Raw genomic sequence first — 20,145 nt, 5'->3', positions numbered from 1 at the left:
TCATGTCTGACTCTTTCCGACCCATGGACTGCAGCCCACCAGGTTCCTCTGTTCATGGAATTTTTCAGGCAAGAATACTGGAGTGGGTTGCCATTTCCTACTCCAACACATACATACAACCCCTCTTTTTTTGGTTTCCTTCCTATTTAGGTCACCACAGAGCACTGAGTAGGGTTCCCTGTGCTATACAGTAGATTCTCATTAGTTATCCATTTTATACATCAGATCAGATCCGTCGCTCAGTCATGTCTAACTCTTTGCAACCCCATGAATCGCAGCACGCCAGGCCTCTCTGTCCATCACCAACTCCCCGAGTTCACTCAAACTCACATCCATTGAGTCAGTGATGCCATCCAGCCATCTCATCCTCTGTCGTCCCCTTCTCCTCTTGCCCCCAATCCCTCCCAACATCAGAGTCTTTTCCAGTGAGTCAACTCTTCACATGAGATGGCCAAAGTACTGGAGTTTCAGCTTTAGCATCATTCCTTCCAAAGTGTATATATGTCTATCTCAATCTTCCAGTTCATCCCACCCCTCCATTTCTCCCATTGGTGTCCATATATTTGTTCTCTACATCTGTGTCTCTATTTCTGATTTGCAAATAAATTCATCTGTATCATTTTTCTAGATTCCACATATATGTGTTAATATACAATATTTGTTTTTCTCTTTCTGACTTACTTCACTATATGACAGTCTCTAGGTCCATCCACACCTCTGCAAATGGCACAATTTCTTTTTATGGCTGAGTAATATTCCATTATATATATGCCACATATTTATCCATTCCTCTGTTGATGAACATTTAGGTTGCTTCCATATCTTGGCTATTGTATATAGTGCTGCAGTGAACACTGGGGTGCATGTATCTTTTGGAATTATGGTTTTCTCTGGGTATATGCCCAGGAGTGGGATTGTTGGGTCATATGGTAGTTCTATTTTTAGATTTTTAAAGGAACCTCCATGACAAAATTCAACACCCATTTATGATAAAAACTCTCTAGAAAGCAGGAATAGAAGGAACATACCTCAACATAATAAAAGCTATATATGACAAACCCACAGCAAACATTATCCTCAATGGTGAAAAATTGAAAGCATTTCCTCTAAAGTCAGGAACAAGACAAAGGTGCCCACTTTCACCATTACTATTCAACATAGTTTTGGAAGTTTTGGCCACAGCAATCAGAGCAGAAAAAGAAATAAAAGGAATCCAAATTGGAAAAGAAGAAGTAAAACTCTCACTATTTGCAGATGACATGATCCTCTACATAGAAAACCCTAAAGACTCCACCAGAAAATTACTAGAACTAATCAATGATTATAGTAAAGTTGCAGGATATAAAATCAACACACAGAAATCCCTTGCATTCCTATACACTAATAATGAGAAAACAGAAAGAGAAATTAAGGAAACAATTCCATTCACCATTGCAACGAAAAGAATAAAATACTTAGGAATATATCTACCTAAAGAAACTAAAGACCTATATATAGAAAACTATAAAACACTGGTGAAAGAAATCAAAGAGGACACTAATAGATGGAGAAATATACCATGTTCATGGATTGGAAGAATCAATATAGTGAAAATGAGTATACTACCCAAAGCAATTTATAGATTCAATGCAATCCCTATCAAGCTACCAACAGTATTCTTCACAGAGCTAGAACAAATAATTTCACAATTTGTATGGAAATACAAAAAACCTCGAATAGCCAAAGCGATCTTGAGAAAGAAAAATGGAACTGGAGGAATCAACCTACCTGACTTCAGGCTCTACTACAAAGCCACAGTTATCAAGACAGTATGGTACTGGCACAAAGACAGAAATATAGATCAATGGAACAAAATAGAAAGCCCAGAGATAAATCCACGCACATATGGACACCTTATCTTTGACAAAGGAGGCAAGAATATACAATGGATTAAAGACAATCTCTTTAACAAGTGGTGCTGGGAAATCTGGTCAACCACTTGTAAAAGAATGAAACTAGAACACTTTCTAACACCATATACAAAAATAAACTCAAAATGGATTAAAGATCTCAACGTAAGACCAGAAACTATAAAACTCCTAGAGGAGAACATAGGCAAAACACTCTCTGACATACATCACAGCAGGATCCTCTATGACCCACCTCCCAGAATATTGGAAATAAAAGCAAAAATAAACAAATGGGACCTAATTAGCCTTAAAAGCTTCTGCACATCAAAGGAAACTATTAGCAAGGTGAAAAGACAGCCTTCAGAATGGGAGAAAATAATAGCAAATGAAGCAACTGACAAACAACTAATCTCAAAAATATACAAGCAACTCCTACAGCTCAACTCCAGAAAAATAAATGACCCAATCAAAAAATGGACCAAAGAACTAAATAGACATTTCTCCAAAGAAGACATACAGATGGCTAACAAACACATGAAAAGATGCTCAACATCACTCATTATCAGAGAAATGCAAATCAAAACCACTATGAGGTACCATTTCACACCAGTCAGAATGGCTGCGATCCAAAAGTCTACAAATAATAAATGCTGGAGAGGGTGTGGAGAAAAGGGAACCCTCTTACACTGTTGGTGGGAATGCAAACTAGTACAGCCACTATGGAGAACAGTGTGGAGATTCCTTAAAAAACTGGAAATAGAACTGCCTTATGATCCAGCAATCCCACTGCTGGGCATACACACTGAGGAAACCAGAAGGGAAAGAGACACGTGTACCCCAATGTTCATCGCAGCACTGTTTATAATAGCCAGGACATGGAAGCAACCTAGATGTCCATCAGCAGATGAATGGATAAGAAAGCTGTGGTACATATACACAATGGAGTATTACTCAGCCATTAAAAAGAATACATTTGAATCAGTTCTAATGAGGTGGATGAAACTGGAGCCTATTATACAGAGTGAAGTAAGCCAGAAGGAAAAACACCAATACAGTATACTAACGCATATATATGGAATTTAGAAAGATGGTAACGATAACCCTGTATACGAGACAGCAAAAGAGACACTAATGTATAGTACAGTCTTATGGACTCTGTGGGAGAGGGAGAGGGTGGGAAGATTTGGGAGAATGGCATTGAAACATGTGAAACGTCATGTATGAAACGAGTTGCCAGTCCAGGTTCAATGCACGATGCTGGATGCTTGGGGCTGGTGCACTGGGACGACCCAGAGGGATGGTGTGGGGAGGGAGGAGGGAGGAGGGTTCAGGATGGGGAAAAAAAATTAAAAAAAATAAAATAAAATAAAATATGTAAGAAAAAAAAAATAAAGGAACCTCCATACTTCTCCATACTGGCTGTATCAATTTACATTCCCTCCAACGATGTAAGAGGATTCCTTTTCTTCCACACGCTATCCAGAATTCATTGCTTGTAGATTTTTTTAATGATGGCCATTCTGAACCAGTGTAAGGTGATACCTCATTGATTTGCATTTCTCTAATAATTAATGATGTTGAGCATCTTTTCATGTGTTTTTGGTCATCTGTATGTTTTTGGTCATCTGTATGTATTCTTTCAGAGAAGGCAATGGACCCCACTCCAGTACTCTTGCCTGGAAAATCCCATGGACGGAGGAGCCTGGTGGGCTACAGTCCATGGGGTCTCGAAGAGTCAGACACGACTGAGCAACTTCACTTTCATTTTTCACTTTCAAGCATTGGAGAAGGAAATGGCAACCCACTCCAGTGTTCTTGCCTGGAGAATCCCAGGGATGGCGGAGCCTAGTGGGCTGCCATCTATGGGGTCGCACAGAGTCGGACATGACTGACGCGACTTAGCAGCAGCAGCAGCAGCACGTATTCTTTGGAGAAATGTTTACTTAGTTCTTCTACCCATTTTTTGATTGGGTTGTTTGTTGTTTTGATATTGAGCTACATGAGCTGTTTGCATATTTTGGAGATTGATCCCTTGTCAGTTGCTTCATTTGCAAATATTTTCTCCCATTCTGAGAGTTGTCTTTTTTTTGTCTTGTCTATGGTTTCCTTGGCTGTGTGCAAAAGTTTTTAAGTTTAATTAGGTCCTCTTTGTTTATTTTTGTGTTTATTTTCATTACTTTAGTTGGTGGGTCTAAAAAGATCTTGCTGCAATTTCTGTCAAAGAGTGTTCTGCCTGTTTTCCTCAGAGTTTTATAGTGTCTGACTTACATTTAAGAATGCATTGAGCTGTATACCCACCACCTCATCTGGAACCTAGAACAGTTGTATCACATCGAAAAATTATCTTGTGCTTTAGTCAGTTTATCCTTATGCTGATACCATGCTGTATTAATGATTTTAGCTTCACAGTAAGTTCTAATATAGGAAGAATATATCTTCTTCATTTTTTTTTTCAGTATGTCTTGAGCATTCTTGGTTCTTTGCACTTATATATATGTATACATGCAAAAACTTGGATTCTAATTGGGACTGCATTGAACTGAGAGAGCATTTTGCCTTTTCTCTAAACAATGGGTCCTTAAAAAAAATTATTCATTGTGACTGTGCAGTATCTTCCTTGCTGCCCGTAGGCTTTCACTAGTTGTGGCAGGTGGGGGTACTCTTCCTGTGGTCACAGGCTTCTGGTGGTGGTGGCTTCTCTCGTTGTGGAGCATGGGCTCTAGGCGTGTGGGCTCAGTAGTCACAGCACTCAGACTCAGTCGTTGCAGAACACCGGCCCTAGAGCGTGGGCTCAGCAGTTACGCTGCACAAGGTTAGCTGACCCTCAGCGTGTGGAATCTTCCTTGACCAGGGTTCTAACCCATGTCTCCTGCATTGGTAAGCAGATTCTTAACCACTGTACCACCAGTCAAGTCCAATAATGGGCCTTTTTATTGGTTTATACTTGTTATCTTTGTAAGGACATGTTATGAACATTTTAATTGCTGGGGCAATTAGTGAGTGCACATATTCACTATATAGTAAATGATAAAATCACAGGCATCAGATGATATTAATCTGTTATGTTAAATGTTTGAATAATCTTTTTTTTTCCAGCTACCAGCCAATTGTTGACTACCTAGATGCTCAATTTGAGTCCTATCTTCAAGAAGAATTGAAAATTAAACGTTCCTTAGGTAACTACCGTGATTCCCGCGTCCATGTGTGCCTTTACTTCATTTCACCGACAGGACATTCTCTGAAGTCTCTTGATATATTAACCATGAAGAACATTGACAGCAAGGTGCGTTTGGTAAATCCATCAGCAAGATTTGATACTTATTTTTAAACAATACAAATCTTGAACTTCCCTAGTGGTCCAGTAATTCAGAATCCATCTGTGGGTGCAGAGGACATGGGTTCGATTTCTAGTCCGGGAAGATCCCATGTGCCGTGGGGCAACTAAGCCCCTGCGCCACAACTACTGAACCTAAGAAACAGTGCAAATCTTGAAAGCATTTGCACACAAGAACTTGACTTCCCCAGTGGCTCAGATGGTAAAGAGTCTGCCTTCAGTGCGGAAGACCGGGTTCGATTCCTGGGTTGGGAAGATCCCCTGGAGAAGGAAATGACAACCCACTCCAGTAACCTTGCCTGGAAAATTCCATGGACGGAGGAGCCTAGCAGGCTACAGTCCATGGGGTCACAAAGAGTCGGACACAACTGAGTGACTTCAAATATATATCATTTTTTCTGTTAACCTTTAAAGCATTTTCTAGAGATACCATTACAAAATGTCACTTAGTGATTTAACAGTAGAAAGTGATTTAAAAATAGACATTTATTTTCTTACAGTTCCAAAAAGTGTCACCAAGTTTTGTTTTTTCTGAAACCTCTCAGTTCAGGAAGTAGATGGCCACTTTCTCACTGTCACCTCACACGATCTTCTGTTTGTACACACATGTGATGTCTCCGCGTGTCCAAGTTTCTCATTTTTATGAGGACACTGGTGGAACTGGGTTAACGCTATTTTAATGGCCTTAGATGGTGCAAATAAATGATTAGAAGGAAAAAGTTGATCTGTTCTACAGTGTTGATGAAAAGTCTCTTCTGACATTTTAATACTCAATCAAATAAGAAATCAAATTGATCATACTTCATTTTGCTATTTACATTTTACCAAACCCAGATGCTTTGGAAGTGTAAGAAAATTTGAGAAGAGAAAAAACTGAGCCTTCTAAACCTGATTTCTGATTAAAGTTTGATCTTCAAAAATACTGATGATTTTGGAAAGCAATTTTATGAAGTCATGAAAGCTAGGGATTATTTGGTTACAAAAATGTGTTGTCAGATATTGTGAGGTTTTCACTGTAACAATAACATTTAATAATTAATTCTCAATGGTGAGTTTTTCTTTGCTTCTTTCTTAATAGGTGAACATTATACCAGTGATTGCCAAAGCAGATGCAATTTCTAAAAGTGATTTACAGACATTTAAGTGTGCGATAATGAATGAATTGATTAGTAATGGCATCCAGATGTATCAGTTCCCAACAGATAATGAAACTAGCACTCACATGAACTCCTCGATGAATGTAAGCTTCTAACTATTGAATCTCAATTCTATTTGACAGGGGGAATGAAAATATAATTTATAAGTAACCTTATTAGCAATACAGAAAAAACTGGAAAACACCCTGATGGTGGGAAAGATTGAGGGCAAGAGGAGAAGGGGGGCGACAGAGGATGAGACGATTAGATGGCATCACTGACTCAATGGACATGAGTTTGAGCAAACTCCAGGAGATGGTGAAGGGAAGCCTAGCGTGCCACAGTCCATGGGGTCCCAAAGAGTCGGACATGACTTAGCAGCTGAACAGCAATGTTGCTAATATAGTGTCACTTGTATCTGACAAAGAGACTATAAATAAGGTATTTTCCCCCCAAATCCAGTGTGGGAAAATGTTTCTTTTTCTTGATTTTGAAAAATATTTGCTGAGAATTAAGTATTTTAAGAAGCATTTTATTCTTTTAAAAATCCTTTTAGAAAGATATAGTTCACATACCATATGACTCACCCATGAAAGTATACAATTTAATGATTTTTAGTCTGTTCACAATGTGTGCAACCACCTCCACAACCAAACTGAGAACATTTTTATTATATAATTGAAATGGAAATATTATCTCAAAAAGAAACCCCATACTCTTTAGCTTTTCTCCCCTACCGCCTGTCAACCTTCCTCTCCACCAGACCTAGGAAACCGCTAACCAACATCTTTCTCCTCAGATTCTTCTGTTCTGGATATCATATGAATGGAATTACATAGTATTTGGTCTTTTCATGCTTTAATTGGCTATTAGTATGTCTTCCCAGGGGAAAAATTTACTCAGATCCTTTGTGCATTTTTAAATGAGCTCTTTTTTTTTTTTTTTTAATTGAGTTGTTAGAGTTCTTTATGTATTCTTTTCGTACTGTTCATGGGGTTCTCAAGGCAAGAATACTGAAGTGGTTTGCCATTCCCTTCTCCAGTGGACCACCTTCTGTCAGATCTCTCCACCATGACCCGCCCATCTTGGGTTGCCCCACGGGCATGGCTTAGTTTCATTGAGTTAGACAAGGCTGTGGTCCTAGTGTGATTAGATTGACTAGTTTTCTGTGAGTATGGTTTCAGTGTGTCTGCCCTCTGATGCCCTCTTGCAACACCTACTGTCTTACTTGATTTGCAATTATTTTCCCCTAATCTATTAGTCATTTTTTCATTTTATTTCTGGTGTCCTTTGAAACATAAGCTTTTTAAAAATATTGATGAAGTCCAATTTATATATTTTAGTTGTTACTTGTGCTTTTGATGTCATATCTAAGACTGTTTTGTCAAATCCAAGGTAATAAAGATTTTCTTATGTTTCCTTCTAAGAGGTTTTAAAATTGTGGTAAAATATACATCGAATGAAGTTTACCATCTTAAACTTTTAATTTTTTTAATTTAAAAAAATTTTTAAATATTTTTGATGTGGACCATTTAAAAAGTCTTTACTGAATTTGTTATGGTTTTATGAAGTCATTACTGAATTTGTTACGGTTCTGTTTTACGTTTTGTTTTTTTTTTTGGCTGCGAGGCATGTGGGATCTTAGCTCCTTGACCTGGGATCAAAGTTGCAACCCCTGCATTCAAAGGCAAAGTCTTAACCACTGGAATGCCAGGGAAGTCCCCAACCTAAATCTTTCAAAGTTCACAGTTGAGTGGCATTATCTGTTCATAGTGTGCTACTATCCTCGCCACCAACTATATCCACAGAACTTTTTTCATCTTGAAAAACTGAGGCTCTGCAATAAATAATAATTCCGTGTTATTCCTTCCATCAACTGTATGAATTTGACTACTCAAAGTACTTCTAATAGATAGAATTATATAATATTTGTCCTTTCCTAACTGTACAAATATTTCTTTGAGTCTCTGCTTTCAATTTCCTTGGGCCAATTCTTGTCTGTGCCAAGAAGTGGAGTTGCTGGCTTATATGATAATTGTAGGTTTAATTTCTTGAGGAACCACCATACTTTTTCCATAGTGGCTTCACTATTTTTGCATTCCCACAAAAAGTGCACAGGGTTTCCAGTTTATCCACATTCACACCAACGCTTGTTATTTTCTGTTTTTTTTTTTTTAAATGATAGCTTATCTTAATGCATATGAGTTGCTATTGCACTGTGGTTTGTGTGTGTGTATAGTCATCTTTATTATAGTTCATGAGTACATTAGAAACTGACATGGATTTCTTTATTAAGAAGTAGATTCTTATGGACAGCTGCTTTCCACTTTTACTTGAGAATGGTAAAGAAGCCAATATTAGTGTCATTACATCAAGTTTTCACCTGATAGGAAACCTGAACAGGTCTCTTGGGTTTTCTAGGTCACTGTTATACTGTCCCCAGACCTCCCTGCACCCAAGTGTCTCTGGAATTCCCTGTACATTTCAAAAGGCACTTGGGTAACAGAACACTATTACTCTGCTTGCTTTTAAGGTGCAATTCCTGGGTTAAATATTGTGCATATACATCTCTTAATTGCCCAGGCTTATCTTCTAAATAATGCATTACTCATTTTACTAATCTCCCTGCCAAACAAAGGACCCCAACGCGTTGTGTTAATCTCAAAGAAGTCAGGTGAGGCTCTTCTCTCCTCAAATCAACTTATTTGAAATCCCATATGAAATGCTAGTGTCAAAGCGCAAAGCAATAGCCTTTCCTGAAAAGCTGCATTGTGATTTTGTAAAAATTGATTTATCTACTTATCTGTTGGCCGTGCTGGATCTTCATGTTGCAGCACATGAGCTCTAGGTGCTTCAGTAGTTTGTGGCACAAGGGGCTTTGTTGCTCCGTGGCATGTGGGAACTTCCTTGACCAGGAGTCAACCCTATCCTTTGCATGGGCAGGAAGATTCTTTACCACTGAACCACCAGAGAAGACCTGCCCTTTTTAAAAAATGGGTTGTTTGCTTTGATATTGAATTGTATGAGCTGTTCATATATTTTAGGTATTAACTCCATATTAGATATGTCATTTCCAAATATTTTCTCCCATTCCGTAGGCTGTCTTTTCATTTTTTGACAGTTTCTTTTGCTGTGCAAAAGGTTTTGAGTTAAATTAGGTCCCATTTTTTTAGTTTTGCTTTTGTATCGTTTGCCTGAGAAGAAAGATCTAAAAAATATTGTGAGCGTTTATGTCAGTGTTCTGCCTAGAGTTTTCTTTTAGGAGTTTCATGGTTTCTGGTCTTACATTTAGGTCTTTAATTCATTTTGTGTTTATCTTTGTATGTATTATGAGAAAAGTTCAAATTTCATTCCTTTACATATTAATTGTGTTGTTATCATGTAGTTATCCCAGCACCACTTATTGAAGAGACTGTCTTTTCCCATCGGATATTTTTCCCTCCTTTGTCGTAGATTAATTGGCCATATGTGTGTAATTTTATTTCTGGGTTCTCTGTTCTGTTCCACTGATCTGTGTGTCTGTTTGTGCTGCTGCTGCTGCTGCTAAGTCACGTCAGTCGTGTCTGACTCTGTGCGACCCCATAGACAGCAGCCCACTAAGCTTCTCTGTCCCTGGGATTCTCCAGACAAGAATACTGGAGTGGGTTGCCATTTCCTTCTCCAATACATGAAAGTGAGAAGTGAAAGTGAAGTCGCTCAGTCGTGCCCGACTCTTAGCGACCCCATGGACTGCAGGCTACCAGGCTCCTCCGTCCATTGGATTTTCCAGGCAACAGTACTGGAGTGGGGTGCCATTGCCTTCTGCACTGTTTGTGCTAGTACCACACTATTTTGATACTGTAGTTTTATAATATAGTGTGAAGTCAAAGAGTGTGATACTTATAGTTTTGTTCTTTTTTCCTCAAGATTGCTTTGGCTATCTGAGCTCTTTTGCAGTACCATACAATTTTATTATGTATTATGTAACTAATTCCATTAGTTTTGTGGAAAATGCCATGTCTATTTTGATAGGGATTACATTAAATCTGTAGATTACTCTGAATAGTATGAACATTTTAACATTATTCTTCCAATCCATGAACATGGTATATTTTTTCACTAATTTGTGTCATCTTCATATTCCTTCATCAGTGTCTGATATTTTTCAGAATATTGGTCTTTCACCTCCTCTTTTAAGCCATCTAGGTATTTTATTCATTTTGATGCAATTTTAAATGGATTGTTTCCTTGATTTCTCTTTTTGACAGTTCATTATTAGTAAATATAAAAGCAACATGTAGAAATTTGTATGATAACCTTTATTCTTCAACTTTATTGAATTCATTTATTATTTCTAGTGATTTTTTGGTAAAGACTTAAAGTTTTCTGTGTATAGTATCATATCATCTGCAAATACTGACAGTTTTACTTTTTCCCTTCCAATTTGGATACCTTTTTATTTATTTTTGTTGTCTGATTGCTGTGGCTAAGACTTCTAATATTATGTTAAATAGAAGTGGGATCTCACACAAATGCTTACAGAAATTAATCTGCACATATTTAATGCTAAGTCATAAAATCTGAGGCAGGATAAATAACTTGTTTGAGTAAACTTATTATGTCTTCTTGTCTCTGTTATTTCCATAACAGAAATAAGAGTAACAGAGTAAGTCATATTGGTATAAGAAAATATGATGAAATTTGTTCTTACTTTCTAGGGCCTCTTACCTTTTGCTGTAGTAGGAAGTACGGAGGAAGTGAAAGTTGGAAAAAGGACAGTCAGAGGACGTCAGTACCCCTGGGGAATTTTACAAGGTAAGCATAACAAACCTCCATGAGAAGGCTTACTCTGGAGTGATTATGCTCAAATATAGATAATTATAAAATTATGTAAAATATAACTAAAAATATATAAAACAAAATATCTTGAGTCAATATTGGTAACTCTCATTAAACAGCAAATTAACAGTTACTGATAAGGAGCACAGATTCTGTTTCATTTGAGATAGTGATTATTTTGACTATAATTTATTCTCATGGGAATTTTCTGGAATTTTTTTGTACTTTAGGCAAAAATTCAGAAACTGAGCAGAACCTTCTCATCTACCCCAGTCTGCCATATGCAGATTATCTCTGTGGTGCTAAGCTATCATATTCAGAATGTTGAAAAGTTCTTTGAACAAAAGAACTTTGAATAGCATGGAAGCATAAATATTGGTTCTTGATACATGTTATATAAGTTTTTGCTACTCAATTTATAAAGCACTTTTAAGTGGTTACTAGTAAAAGGGGTGGTAAACTATTTCAAAAATAAAGTAATATAATTTATTTTTGGATAAATTATACCTAGACATTTATATTAGTTATCTAACATCATGATGAATTAGAATATTGTCATAACAGTCATTTATTATCTGATTCATATACTTGTGATACTAATTATTGGAGACTGGATTATCTCTATCTGTAGAGATAATGTTCCAAATGTTATTTTCAATTAATGTATTATAAATTTTAACTTTATTAAATGTACTTAAAGACAACATATTTTAATGAATATTATATTTGGTTACAATATCATACCCAATACCCAAAATATTGTGATTAGTCTTTTGGAGATGACAGGTACAAGAGAGAGCCATGTGAATTTACTGAGTGATTTTGAAAAGTGACTAATTCATTCTCATACATATGGTATACAAATATAATTTAATAACTACATCATGTACAATTGTTAAGGCCTTTACATTAGCAGGCTTTAATTAAATTACTTAGTTTAGTGAAATTATCTTCTTTAAAAGAAGATAATTTATAGTTCATTTATAGACCAGGAAATTTGCTTTAAATTTATTAACCAGAGACTAAATAGGAAACAGTGAAATAATATGTTACATTATATTAGTATATAGCATCAGTTCATCAGTTTACTGCTCTGTAAAATACCTTGAGAATATTCATTTGAAAAATACTAAATTATTAAAGAAAGCTTATGCTATATAAGTTTCAAAACCACAAAATTAAAAGACTCTTGCTCCTTGGAAGAAAAGCTATGACCAACCTAGACAGCGTATTAAAAAGCAGAGACATCACTTTGGCAACAAAAGTCCATATAGTCAAAGCTATGGTTTTTCCATTAGTCATGTATGGATGTGAGAGTTGGGCCATAAAGAAGGCTGAGTGCCCAAGAATTGATGCTTTCAAATTGTGGTGTTGGAGAGGACTCTCGAGAGTTCCTTGGACTACAAGGAGATCAAATCAGTCAATTCTAAAGGAAATCAGTCCTGAATATTCATTGGAAGGACTAATGCTAAAGCTGAAGCTCCAATATTTTAGCTACCTGATTGATAAGAGTCTTTTCCTCATTGGAAAAGACCCTGATGTTGGGAAAGATTGAAAGCAGGAGGACAGGGGACAACAGAGGATGAAATGGTTGTATGGCATCACCAATTCAATGGACATGAGAGTTTGAGCAAGTTCCGGGAGATGGTGAAGGACAGAGGGGCCTGGTATGCTGCAATCCATGGGATCCCAAAAAGTCAGACACAACTGAGTGACTGAACTGAACTGAAGCTCTATAATAATATAATGTAACATATTATTTCACTGTTTCCTATTTAGTCTCTGGATAATAAATTTAAAGCAAATTTCCTGGTCTATAAATAAACTATACCTATAATTGACATGTACCATGTAAGCATAGTTAAATGGTTAAAAGATTTATAGCTATTATTCAGAACACTCTAAGCTCATTCAAGAATGCTTACTGAGTGATAGAGATTGATAATAAGCTTTGTGGCTTTATTATTTTTCTGCCTAGTGGAAAATGAAAACCACTGTGACTTTGTTAAGCTCCGGGATATGCTTCTTTGTACAAATATGGAAGACTTGAAAGAACAGACTCACACTCGGCACTATGAACGTTACAGGCGCAACAGACTTCACATGATGGGATTTACTGATATGGGTCCAAATAACCAGCCAGTTAGGTGAGTGGAGATCTCGCTCGAACAAGATGATAGGTGACTTGGAAATCCTCTATAACGGTGAGATGTGATTATTTTGGAATGAGAATAGCTCTGCTTCTCGTATTCTGGGCCATCTGAATCTTGTGGGTTTTCATTATCTTCAGACCTCGATGGAGGGTTAGTAGGAGCAACATAATGCAAGGGCTAATTTATGTGCCTCCAATATGTACATGTCCCTGGAGGAGGGCATGGCAACCCACTCCAGTTCTTGCCTGGAGAGTCCCATGGACTGAGGAACCCGGCAGACTACAGTCCATGGGATTGCAAAGAGTCGGACACGACTGAGCGACTGAGCACACACAATATGTACTTGTGCTGAAACACTCCGTATCAATCCCAAAGAGAAAAGAAGTTTTTATAGGCAAAATTTGGGAGGAGGGCTGTAGGCTGTGTAACCCTCCCCTTATTGGTTGGTGGTGAGGTAACAAGATGGTGTTCAATCATCAGCCTTCTGGTTGCAGCCAGTCTGGGGTCCATATGCTTGTGCTCAGCCTGAAGTTATCATCCTCCACCTGGGTAGGAGCCTTGGTTCCTGTAGAACTCAGAGATCTGTTTCTGTGTCTTGGCTGTTGTGAATAGTGCTGCTGTGAGCACAGGGGTCCAGGTATCTTTTTGAATTGTAGTTTTGTTCTGGCATATGCCCAAGAGTGGGATTGCTGGATCGTATAGCAACACCATTTTCAGTTTTGGGGGGAATGTCTATACTGTTTTCCATAGTGGCTTTTCCACTTTACATTTCCACCAGCAGTGAAGTTTTGGTTTGTTTTTTTCTCACACCCTCTCCAGCATTTGTTATTTGTAGATTTTTTCATAATGGCCTTTCTGACTGGTACGAGGTGGCACCCCATGATAGTTTTGATTTGTATTTCTCGAATAATTAGGAATGCTGAGCATCTTTTCATGTGCCTGATAGCCATCTGTATATCTTTTTTGGAGAAATGTTTATTTAGGTCTTCTGCTTGTTTTTCATTTGGGTTGTTTGGTATTTTGTTTTCAAGTTATATGCATTTGTTTATATTGGGTTGGCCAAAAAGTTCATTTGGGTTTTTCCATACAATATTACATATATTTTAATATATAATATATATTTTTTTATGTTTATTTATATTAACATTTTAATATAAGAACACACACATTTCTTTTTAGTTTTCAAGAGATCTATGAAGCCAAAAGGCAGGAGCTCTTGGAGCAATGTCAGAGGGAAGAAGAAGAGTTGAAACACAAGTTTATGCAGCGAGTAAAGGAGAAAGAAACAGCATTTAAAGAAGCTGAAAAAGAGGCAAGTCCTGCTAGTTTGATATAATCCATATTTAAGTTTAGGGGTCCTATTAAATTGGGGGTTTTTATCTCAAGAGTTTAGATGATTTTGTTGAAGGATACTTTCTATCCTTCAAAAAGTAGCTATTTACCATGTAAATTTTGGATGCAGCCTTTTAAAAAATGATTGCCTGTAATCTTATTTTTCCTAGAGCTTTTGGAGAATCAGCTTTTTTGAATTTTTGTAAACTGAAGTATAAATTGACTTACAATATTATATCAGTTTTGGGTGTACAACAGTGAGTCAATATTTTTATATATTAAATACCACCTGTCAATGAAGAGGGCATGGCATCCCACTCAGTATTCTTGCCTGGAGAATCCCATGGACAGGGGAGCCTGGCAGGCTACAGTTCAGAGGGTTACACAGAGTCAGACACGACTGAAGCGACTTAGCATGCACGTATGCACCATTTGTCAGCATAGAAAGTTATTAAAATATTATTCACTATATTTTGTATACTGTACATTACATCCCCATGACTTATTATTTTATAACTGGAAGTTTGTATCCTTTAATCTTCTTCACCTATTTCATTCATCCCTCCCCTCTGGCCACCACCAGTTTTTTCTCTGTATCTATGAGTGTGTTTCTGTTTCATTATGTTTATTCATTTGAATTCTTTTCTTTAGATTCCCTGTATAAGTGAAATCATATGGTATTTATCTTTCTCTTTCTTATCTATTATCTACCTCTGACTTATTTACTTAGCATAATACCCTCCAGGTCCTTTCATGTTGTCTCAAAAGGCAAGGTCTCTCTCTCTCCTTTTTTTAAACGGGTAATGTTCCATTGTATATTGTATATGTATACATATAGCACATCTTTAAGTAAAAAGTTTTCTCAGTGATTTTGCTATCATTTATAAATACCACAATCTCACATCCCCAGTCTTTCCAGTCATTCTTCTTGCCCTTGTATGTAGATGCTCATTTGCCCTCAAGTCTGAAAATGTATTTACCAGCGATATGACTCCAGCAGAGATCCTTTTGAGACTACTATTAAGATCAAGTGCTATTCTAATGATTAGGGTAGGTTTGATAATCAGAAGGAAAGAAACAGGTTCCTGGGGATGTGCCCCCATAGGGTGCTTTGAGTCACAACTGCGGGTTTGTTTTACAGCTACAGGACAAGTTTGAACATCTTAAGAAGGTCCAACAAGAGGAGACAATGAGACTTGAGGAGGAGAGGAGACAACTGGAAGAAGAAATCCTAGAATTGTGTAAAATGAAGGCCTCCTCTGGAACCTTGCAGAGTCAGGTGTGCACCAGTGTGAAGAAGGACAAAGAGCGTAAGAAATAATCCTTTACCACTCTGTGTTGTAGAGCCCTTTCACTCTCTCTCTTCTTCCTGTGAGATTTTCCTCATAGCACTTAATTTCTGATTGAAATTATGCTAGGTTTGAAAACTTGTTTACTTGCTGTGTATTTCCTCTCCCTAGAAGGTGAGCTCCTGGACAGCACATACCTCGATCATCTTGTTAGATGCTCTATCATCAGGGTTTAGAACAAGAGTAGCACAGAATTGGCGTTCAATAAATATTTGCTAAAATGAAAGAAGATCAAAGATTTATGTAGCACAGTGTAAAGGTGTTGATTAGCTGTGGAAATTCTTTTACCATAGCCCTACCTGTGACTCTGGTGACCCAGTATATGTATTATTTCATATCTAAATAGAAGTAGGGGATTTGTTGGCATGCAGTATTACAAAAAGCTAATCCTTATGCTCATATTCCTTATAAAATTCTACTGATAATACTTTCTTGATAGTTTTTATTAAATAAAATGCTGTTTATGATTATAACTCTTATACTTTTATATTAGACCTTGTAAAACAAATATTGGAATAAAACTTCAGAAGTGAAGGAGAGTCAGAGAATAATGGGAAACCATGAGTAACATTTGGATGATAATATTATGCCTTACATACGAACATTTACTTCAAACTAAAGTTATCAATGTTTTAGAAAATAAAGTAGATTTTTAAAACTATTTCCAAAGTTTCCTTCTGACTATATATCCTGAATTTTCTGCATTTACAATGTCAGTTCACCTGTTTGTGTGGCTGAACTTTACCATGACTTATTCAGCAAAACTACTACCCTTGAGTGTCTGTGTATATTTACTCTGAAATTTTTCTCTTGTTCCTGAAAGAATAAAAAATTTTTCTGTTGTAATTGTTTTTGCTGCTTTCATTTCAAAGGCAGCATTTTTTTTCAGGGCATCAGGATATTGTGATTTAGGTTGGAAAGGGAAAACCTGAAATATTGAAAAAGTTGAGAAACAATGAAGAAAGAAATATCAATACATCAAAGCAATGTTAAAAAAAAAAGCAGTTAGAAAATAAACAAAACATGTGGTATCATTGATTTAAGGGACATGCGGTAAAGAATAAGGAAAAAAAAGACATCTGAAGACAGCAAAAATATCAGGCTTTTGGATGCCAATCTTGTTCTTGGCTACTTGTGAAAACTTCTCTAGCCCCAAGGTTAACACTCCTGTCACTCACTGAAAGCAAGAGTGGTGACAAGACTTTCCAGAGCCCCCTTTATGTCCTTGTTCCTCAGAGAGTAAATAAATGGATTCAGCATTGGCGTGACCACAGTGTACATCACAGAGGCTATTGCGCTGGTTCTGGAATTTTGGGTAGTGGCAGAACTGAGGTACACCCCAAGACCTGTGCCATAAAACAAGCAAACAACTGAAAGATGAGACCCACAGGTGGAAAATGCCTTGTACTTCCCCCTTGCTGATGTAATCCTCAGTATGGAGGAGACAATCCGAGAATAAGAAACAACAATGCCAGAGAGGGGAATAATGCCCATGAGCACAGTGGCAAAACACATCTCTATGATACTGAGAAGATTGTCAGAACAGGCAAGTTGGATAACCTGATTGATTTCACAGAAGAAATGGGGGATCTCCAAGTCAGTACAAAAGGACAGCCGCAACACTAGCAAACTGCGTAGCAAAGAGTCCAGGACACTCAATATCCAAGATGCCAGCAACAGCAAGCCACAGAGCTGGGGGGTCATCTTGGTTGTGTAGCGCAATGGATGGCAGATGGCTACGAACCGGTCATAGGCCATCACAGAGAGGAGGAAAATGTCCAGTTCTGCAAAAAGGATGAAAAAGTACAGCTGGGTGAGGCAGCCTTCGTATGTGATGCCTTTATTCTGGATGTAGAGGTTCAGCAGCATCTTTGGGATGGTGGTAGAGGTGAAACAGATGTCTGAAAAAGACAAATTGGAGAGGAAGAAGTACATGGGTGTGTGGAGGTGGGAGTCATAGATGGTGGTCAGAATGATGAGCAGGTTTCCAGCAATAGTTATCAGGTACATGGAGAGGAAAAGCCAAAAGAGGAGAGGCTGCAACTCTGCCTCATCTGATAGTCCAAGGAGAAGAAATCCTGAAAACTGTGTGTGATTTTCCTGTTCCATATAGGTAGTGTGACTGTCTTGAAAGGGGCAATAAAAAAATACAAACAAATAAGCATTATCAACCAACTGAACTACTACTGATTATATTTCTGATATCATATAAATATAGTTAATATTACGGTTTACACGTAATATAAACACATCCCTATATTTTGTTAATGGATCTGCTGCTGCTGCTAAGTCGCTTCAGTCGTGTCCGACTCTGTGCGACCCCATAGATGGCAGCCCACCAGGCTCCCCCGTCCCTGGGATTCTCCAGGCAAGAACACTGGAGTGGGTTGCCATTTCCTTCTCCAATGCATGAAAGTGAAAAGTCAAAGTGAAGTCGCTCAGTTGTGTCCGACTCTTAGCGACCCCATGGACTGCAGCCTACCAGGCTCCTCCGTCCATGGGATTTTCCAGGCAAGAGTAGTGGAGTGGGGTGCCATTGCCTTCTCCATGTTAATGCATCAGGGTCAGTATAGCCCAGTTCAGAGGATTAAAAATGTAGCCAATCTCTTTCTGCCACTGTACCCACTTCAGTATGCAAACTAGCCATTCGTCATATCTTATTCCTCAAAGCCAGCGTTATTTCTACCATTTCTCTGAGATAGAATTATGTAGTAGCTCCTTGCCCTTCATTGTCACTCATGGACTCACAGCATTAGCGTCATCTGGAAAGCTTGTTAGAAATGCAGAATTATATAAGAAAACTTAGGGATTTCCCTGATGTACCAGTGGCTAAAATCCTGTGCTCCCAGTGCAGGAAGCCCAGGTTTGATCCCTAGTCAAGCAACTAGATTCCACATGCCGCAACTAAGACCTGGCACAGCCAAATAAACAAATTTCTTTTTTTAAAAACAGAAAACTTTTATGAAGCTCATGGCTAATAAGAATGCAGCCATGGTTCTAACCAGCTTGTTCGTCAATTCATTTGATCCTCATAGTGCTATGAGGTAGGCAAATTGCCACTTACTGGCTGCTTAAAGCAACAGTGGCTCAGCAGTAAAGAATCTGCCTGCAAAGCCAGAGACCCGGGTTCAACCCCTGGGTTGGGCAGAGCCCCCGGAGGAGGGCATGGCAACCCTCTCCAGTATTCTTACTTGGAGAATCCGATGGACAGAGGAGCCTGGTGGGCTACAGTCCATGGGGTCTCAAAGAGTCAGACATGACTGAGGTGCCTAACACAAAGCAACACCAGCGTATTTTCTTACAGTTTCAGAGTCTATACATTTGAAATCAGTTTCACTGAGCTAAAGTCAAGGTGTTGGCATGGTTGGCTCTTTCTGGAGGCTCTGTAGTGGAATCTGTCTTTTCCAGTTTCTGGATGCTGTCTGTATTCTTTGGTCCCTTTGTTCACATTACTCCAACCTCTCATTTCCATCATCTCATGGTCTTCTGTCTCTTTGATCTTCTGCCTCCTTTATAAGGAATGCTATGATTAAAATAAGCCCACCCAGAGAAGCCTAACCCTAACCCTCCCTCTTGGACCTCCCTCGCACTTCCCTTATCCCACTCCTCTAGGTCATCACAGAGAAGCCAGCTGAGCTTCCTGTGCTTTATACCAGGTTCCCACTAGCTATCTGTTTTACGCATGGCAGCATATATATGTCAATCCTAATCTCCCAGTTCATCCCACCCTCCCCTTCTGCCCCTGTGTCTACAGTCTGTTCTGGACATCTGTGTCTCTATTCCTGCCTTGGAAATAAATTCGTCTGTGCCATTTTTCCAGATTCCACATATATGCGTTGATACACTATGTTTGTTTCTCTCTTTCTCACTTACTTCACTCTGTATGAGACTCTAGGTCCATCCACGTCTCTACAGATGATCCTATTTCATTCCTTTTAGGGGCTGAGTAATATTCCGTTGTATATATGCACCACATCTTCTTTATCCATTCATCTGTCGATGGACATTTAGGTTCTTTCTGTGTCCTGACTATTGTAAATAGTGCTGCAATGAAACAGCCAAGACATGGAAACATCCCTGGTTCTGAATTCTGGTTTTCCCCACCATGAACAAATATTCAGTAAGTACTGGCTT

At 38.1% G+C, this 20,145-nt stretch overlaps 2 protein-coding genes across 3 annotated transcripts in view; one reads left to right on the top strand and one right to left on the bottom strand.

Moving 5' to 3' along the window:
• Positions 1-16,857, top strand: part of SEPTIN14 (septin 14) — a 36,516-nt gene extending 19,659 nt beyond the window's left edge. Inside the window, exons 5-10 of one of the 2 annotated variants that reach the window (XM_005224911.5) lie at positions 4,986-5,172; positions 6,302-6,463; positions 11,057-11,153; positions 13,156-13,324; positions 14,510-14,642; positions 15,804-16,857. In XM_005224911.5, coding sequence (XP_005224968.1) covers positions 4,986-5,172; positions 6,302-6,463; positions 11,057-11,153; positions 13,156-13,324; positions 14,510-14,642; positions 15,804-15,983 — 928 coding nt within the window. In that variant the 3' untranslated portion in view covers positions 15,984-16,857. 2 annotated transcript variants of the gene reach the window in all.
• Positions 16,858-17,181: 324 nt separating this feature from the next.
• OR7A153 (olfactory receptor family 7 subfamily A member 153) lies at positions 17,182-18,120 on the bottom strand. The gene has a single exon (NM_001390359.1). It carries the CDS (start codon positions 18,118-18,120, stop codon positions 17,182-17,184), a length of 939 nt encoding a protein of 312 aa, NP_001377288.1.
• Between the last annotated feature and the right edge of the window lie 2,025 nt (positions 18,121-20,145).

This window comes from Bos taurus, chromosome 25 (assembly GCF_002263795.3).
Source record: "Bos taurus isolate L1 Dominette 01449 registration number 42190680 breed Hereford chromosome 25, ARS-UCD2.0, whole genome shotgun sequence".
Taxonomy (NCBI): domain Eukaryota; kingdom Metazoa; phylum Chordata; class Mammalia; order Artiodactyla; family Bovidae; genus Bos; species Bos taurus.
The sequence above is the reverse complement of the archived record's forward strand: the minus strand, read 5'-3'. Positions and strand labels throughout refer to the sequence as shown.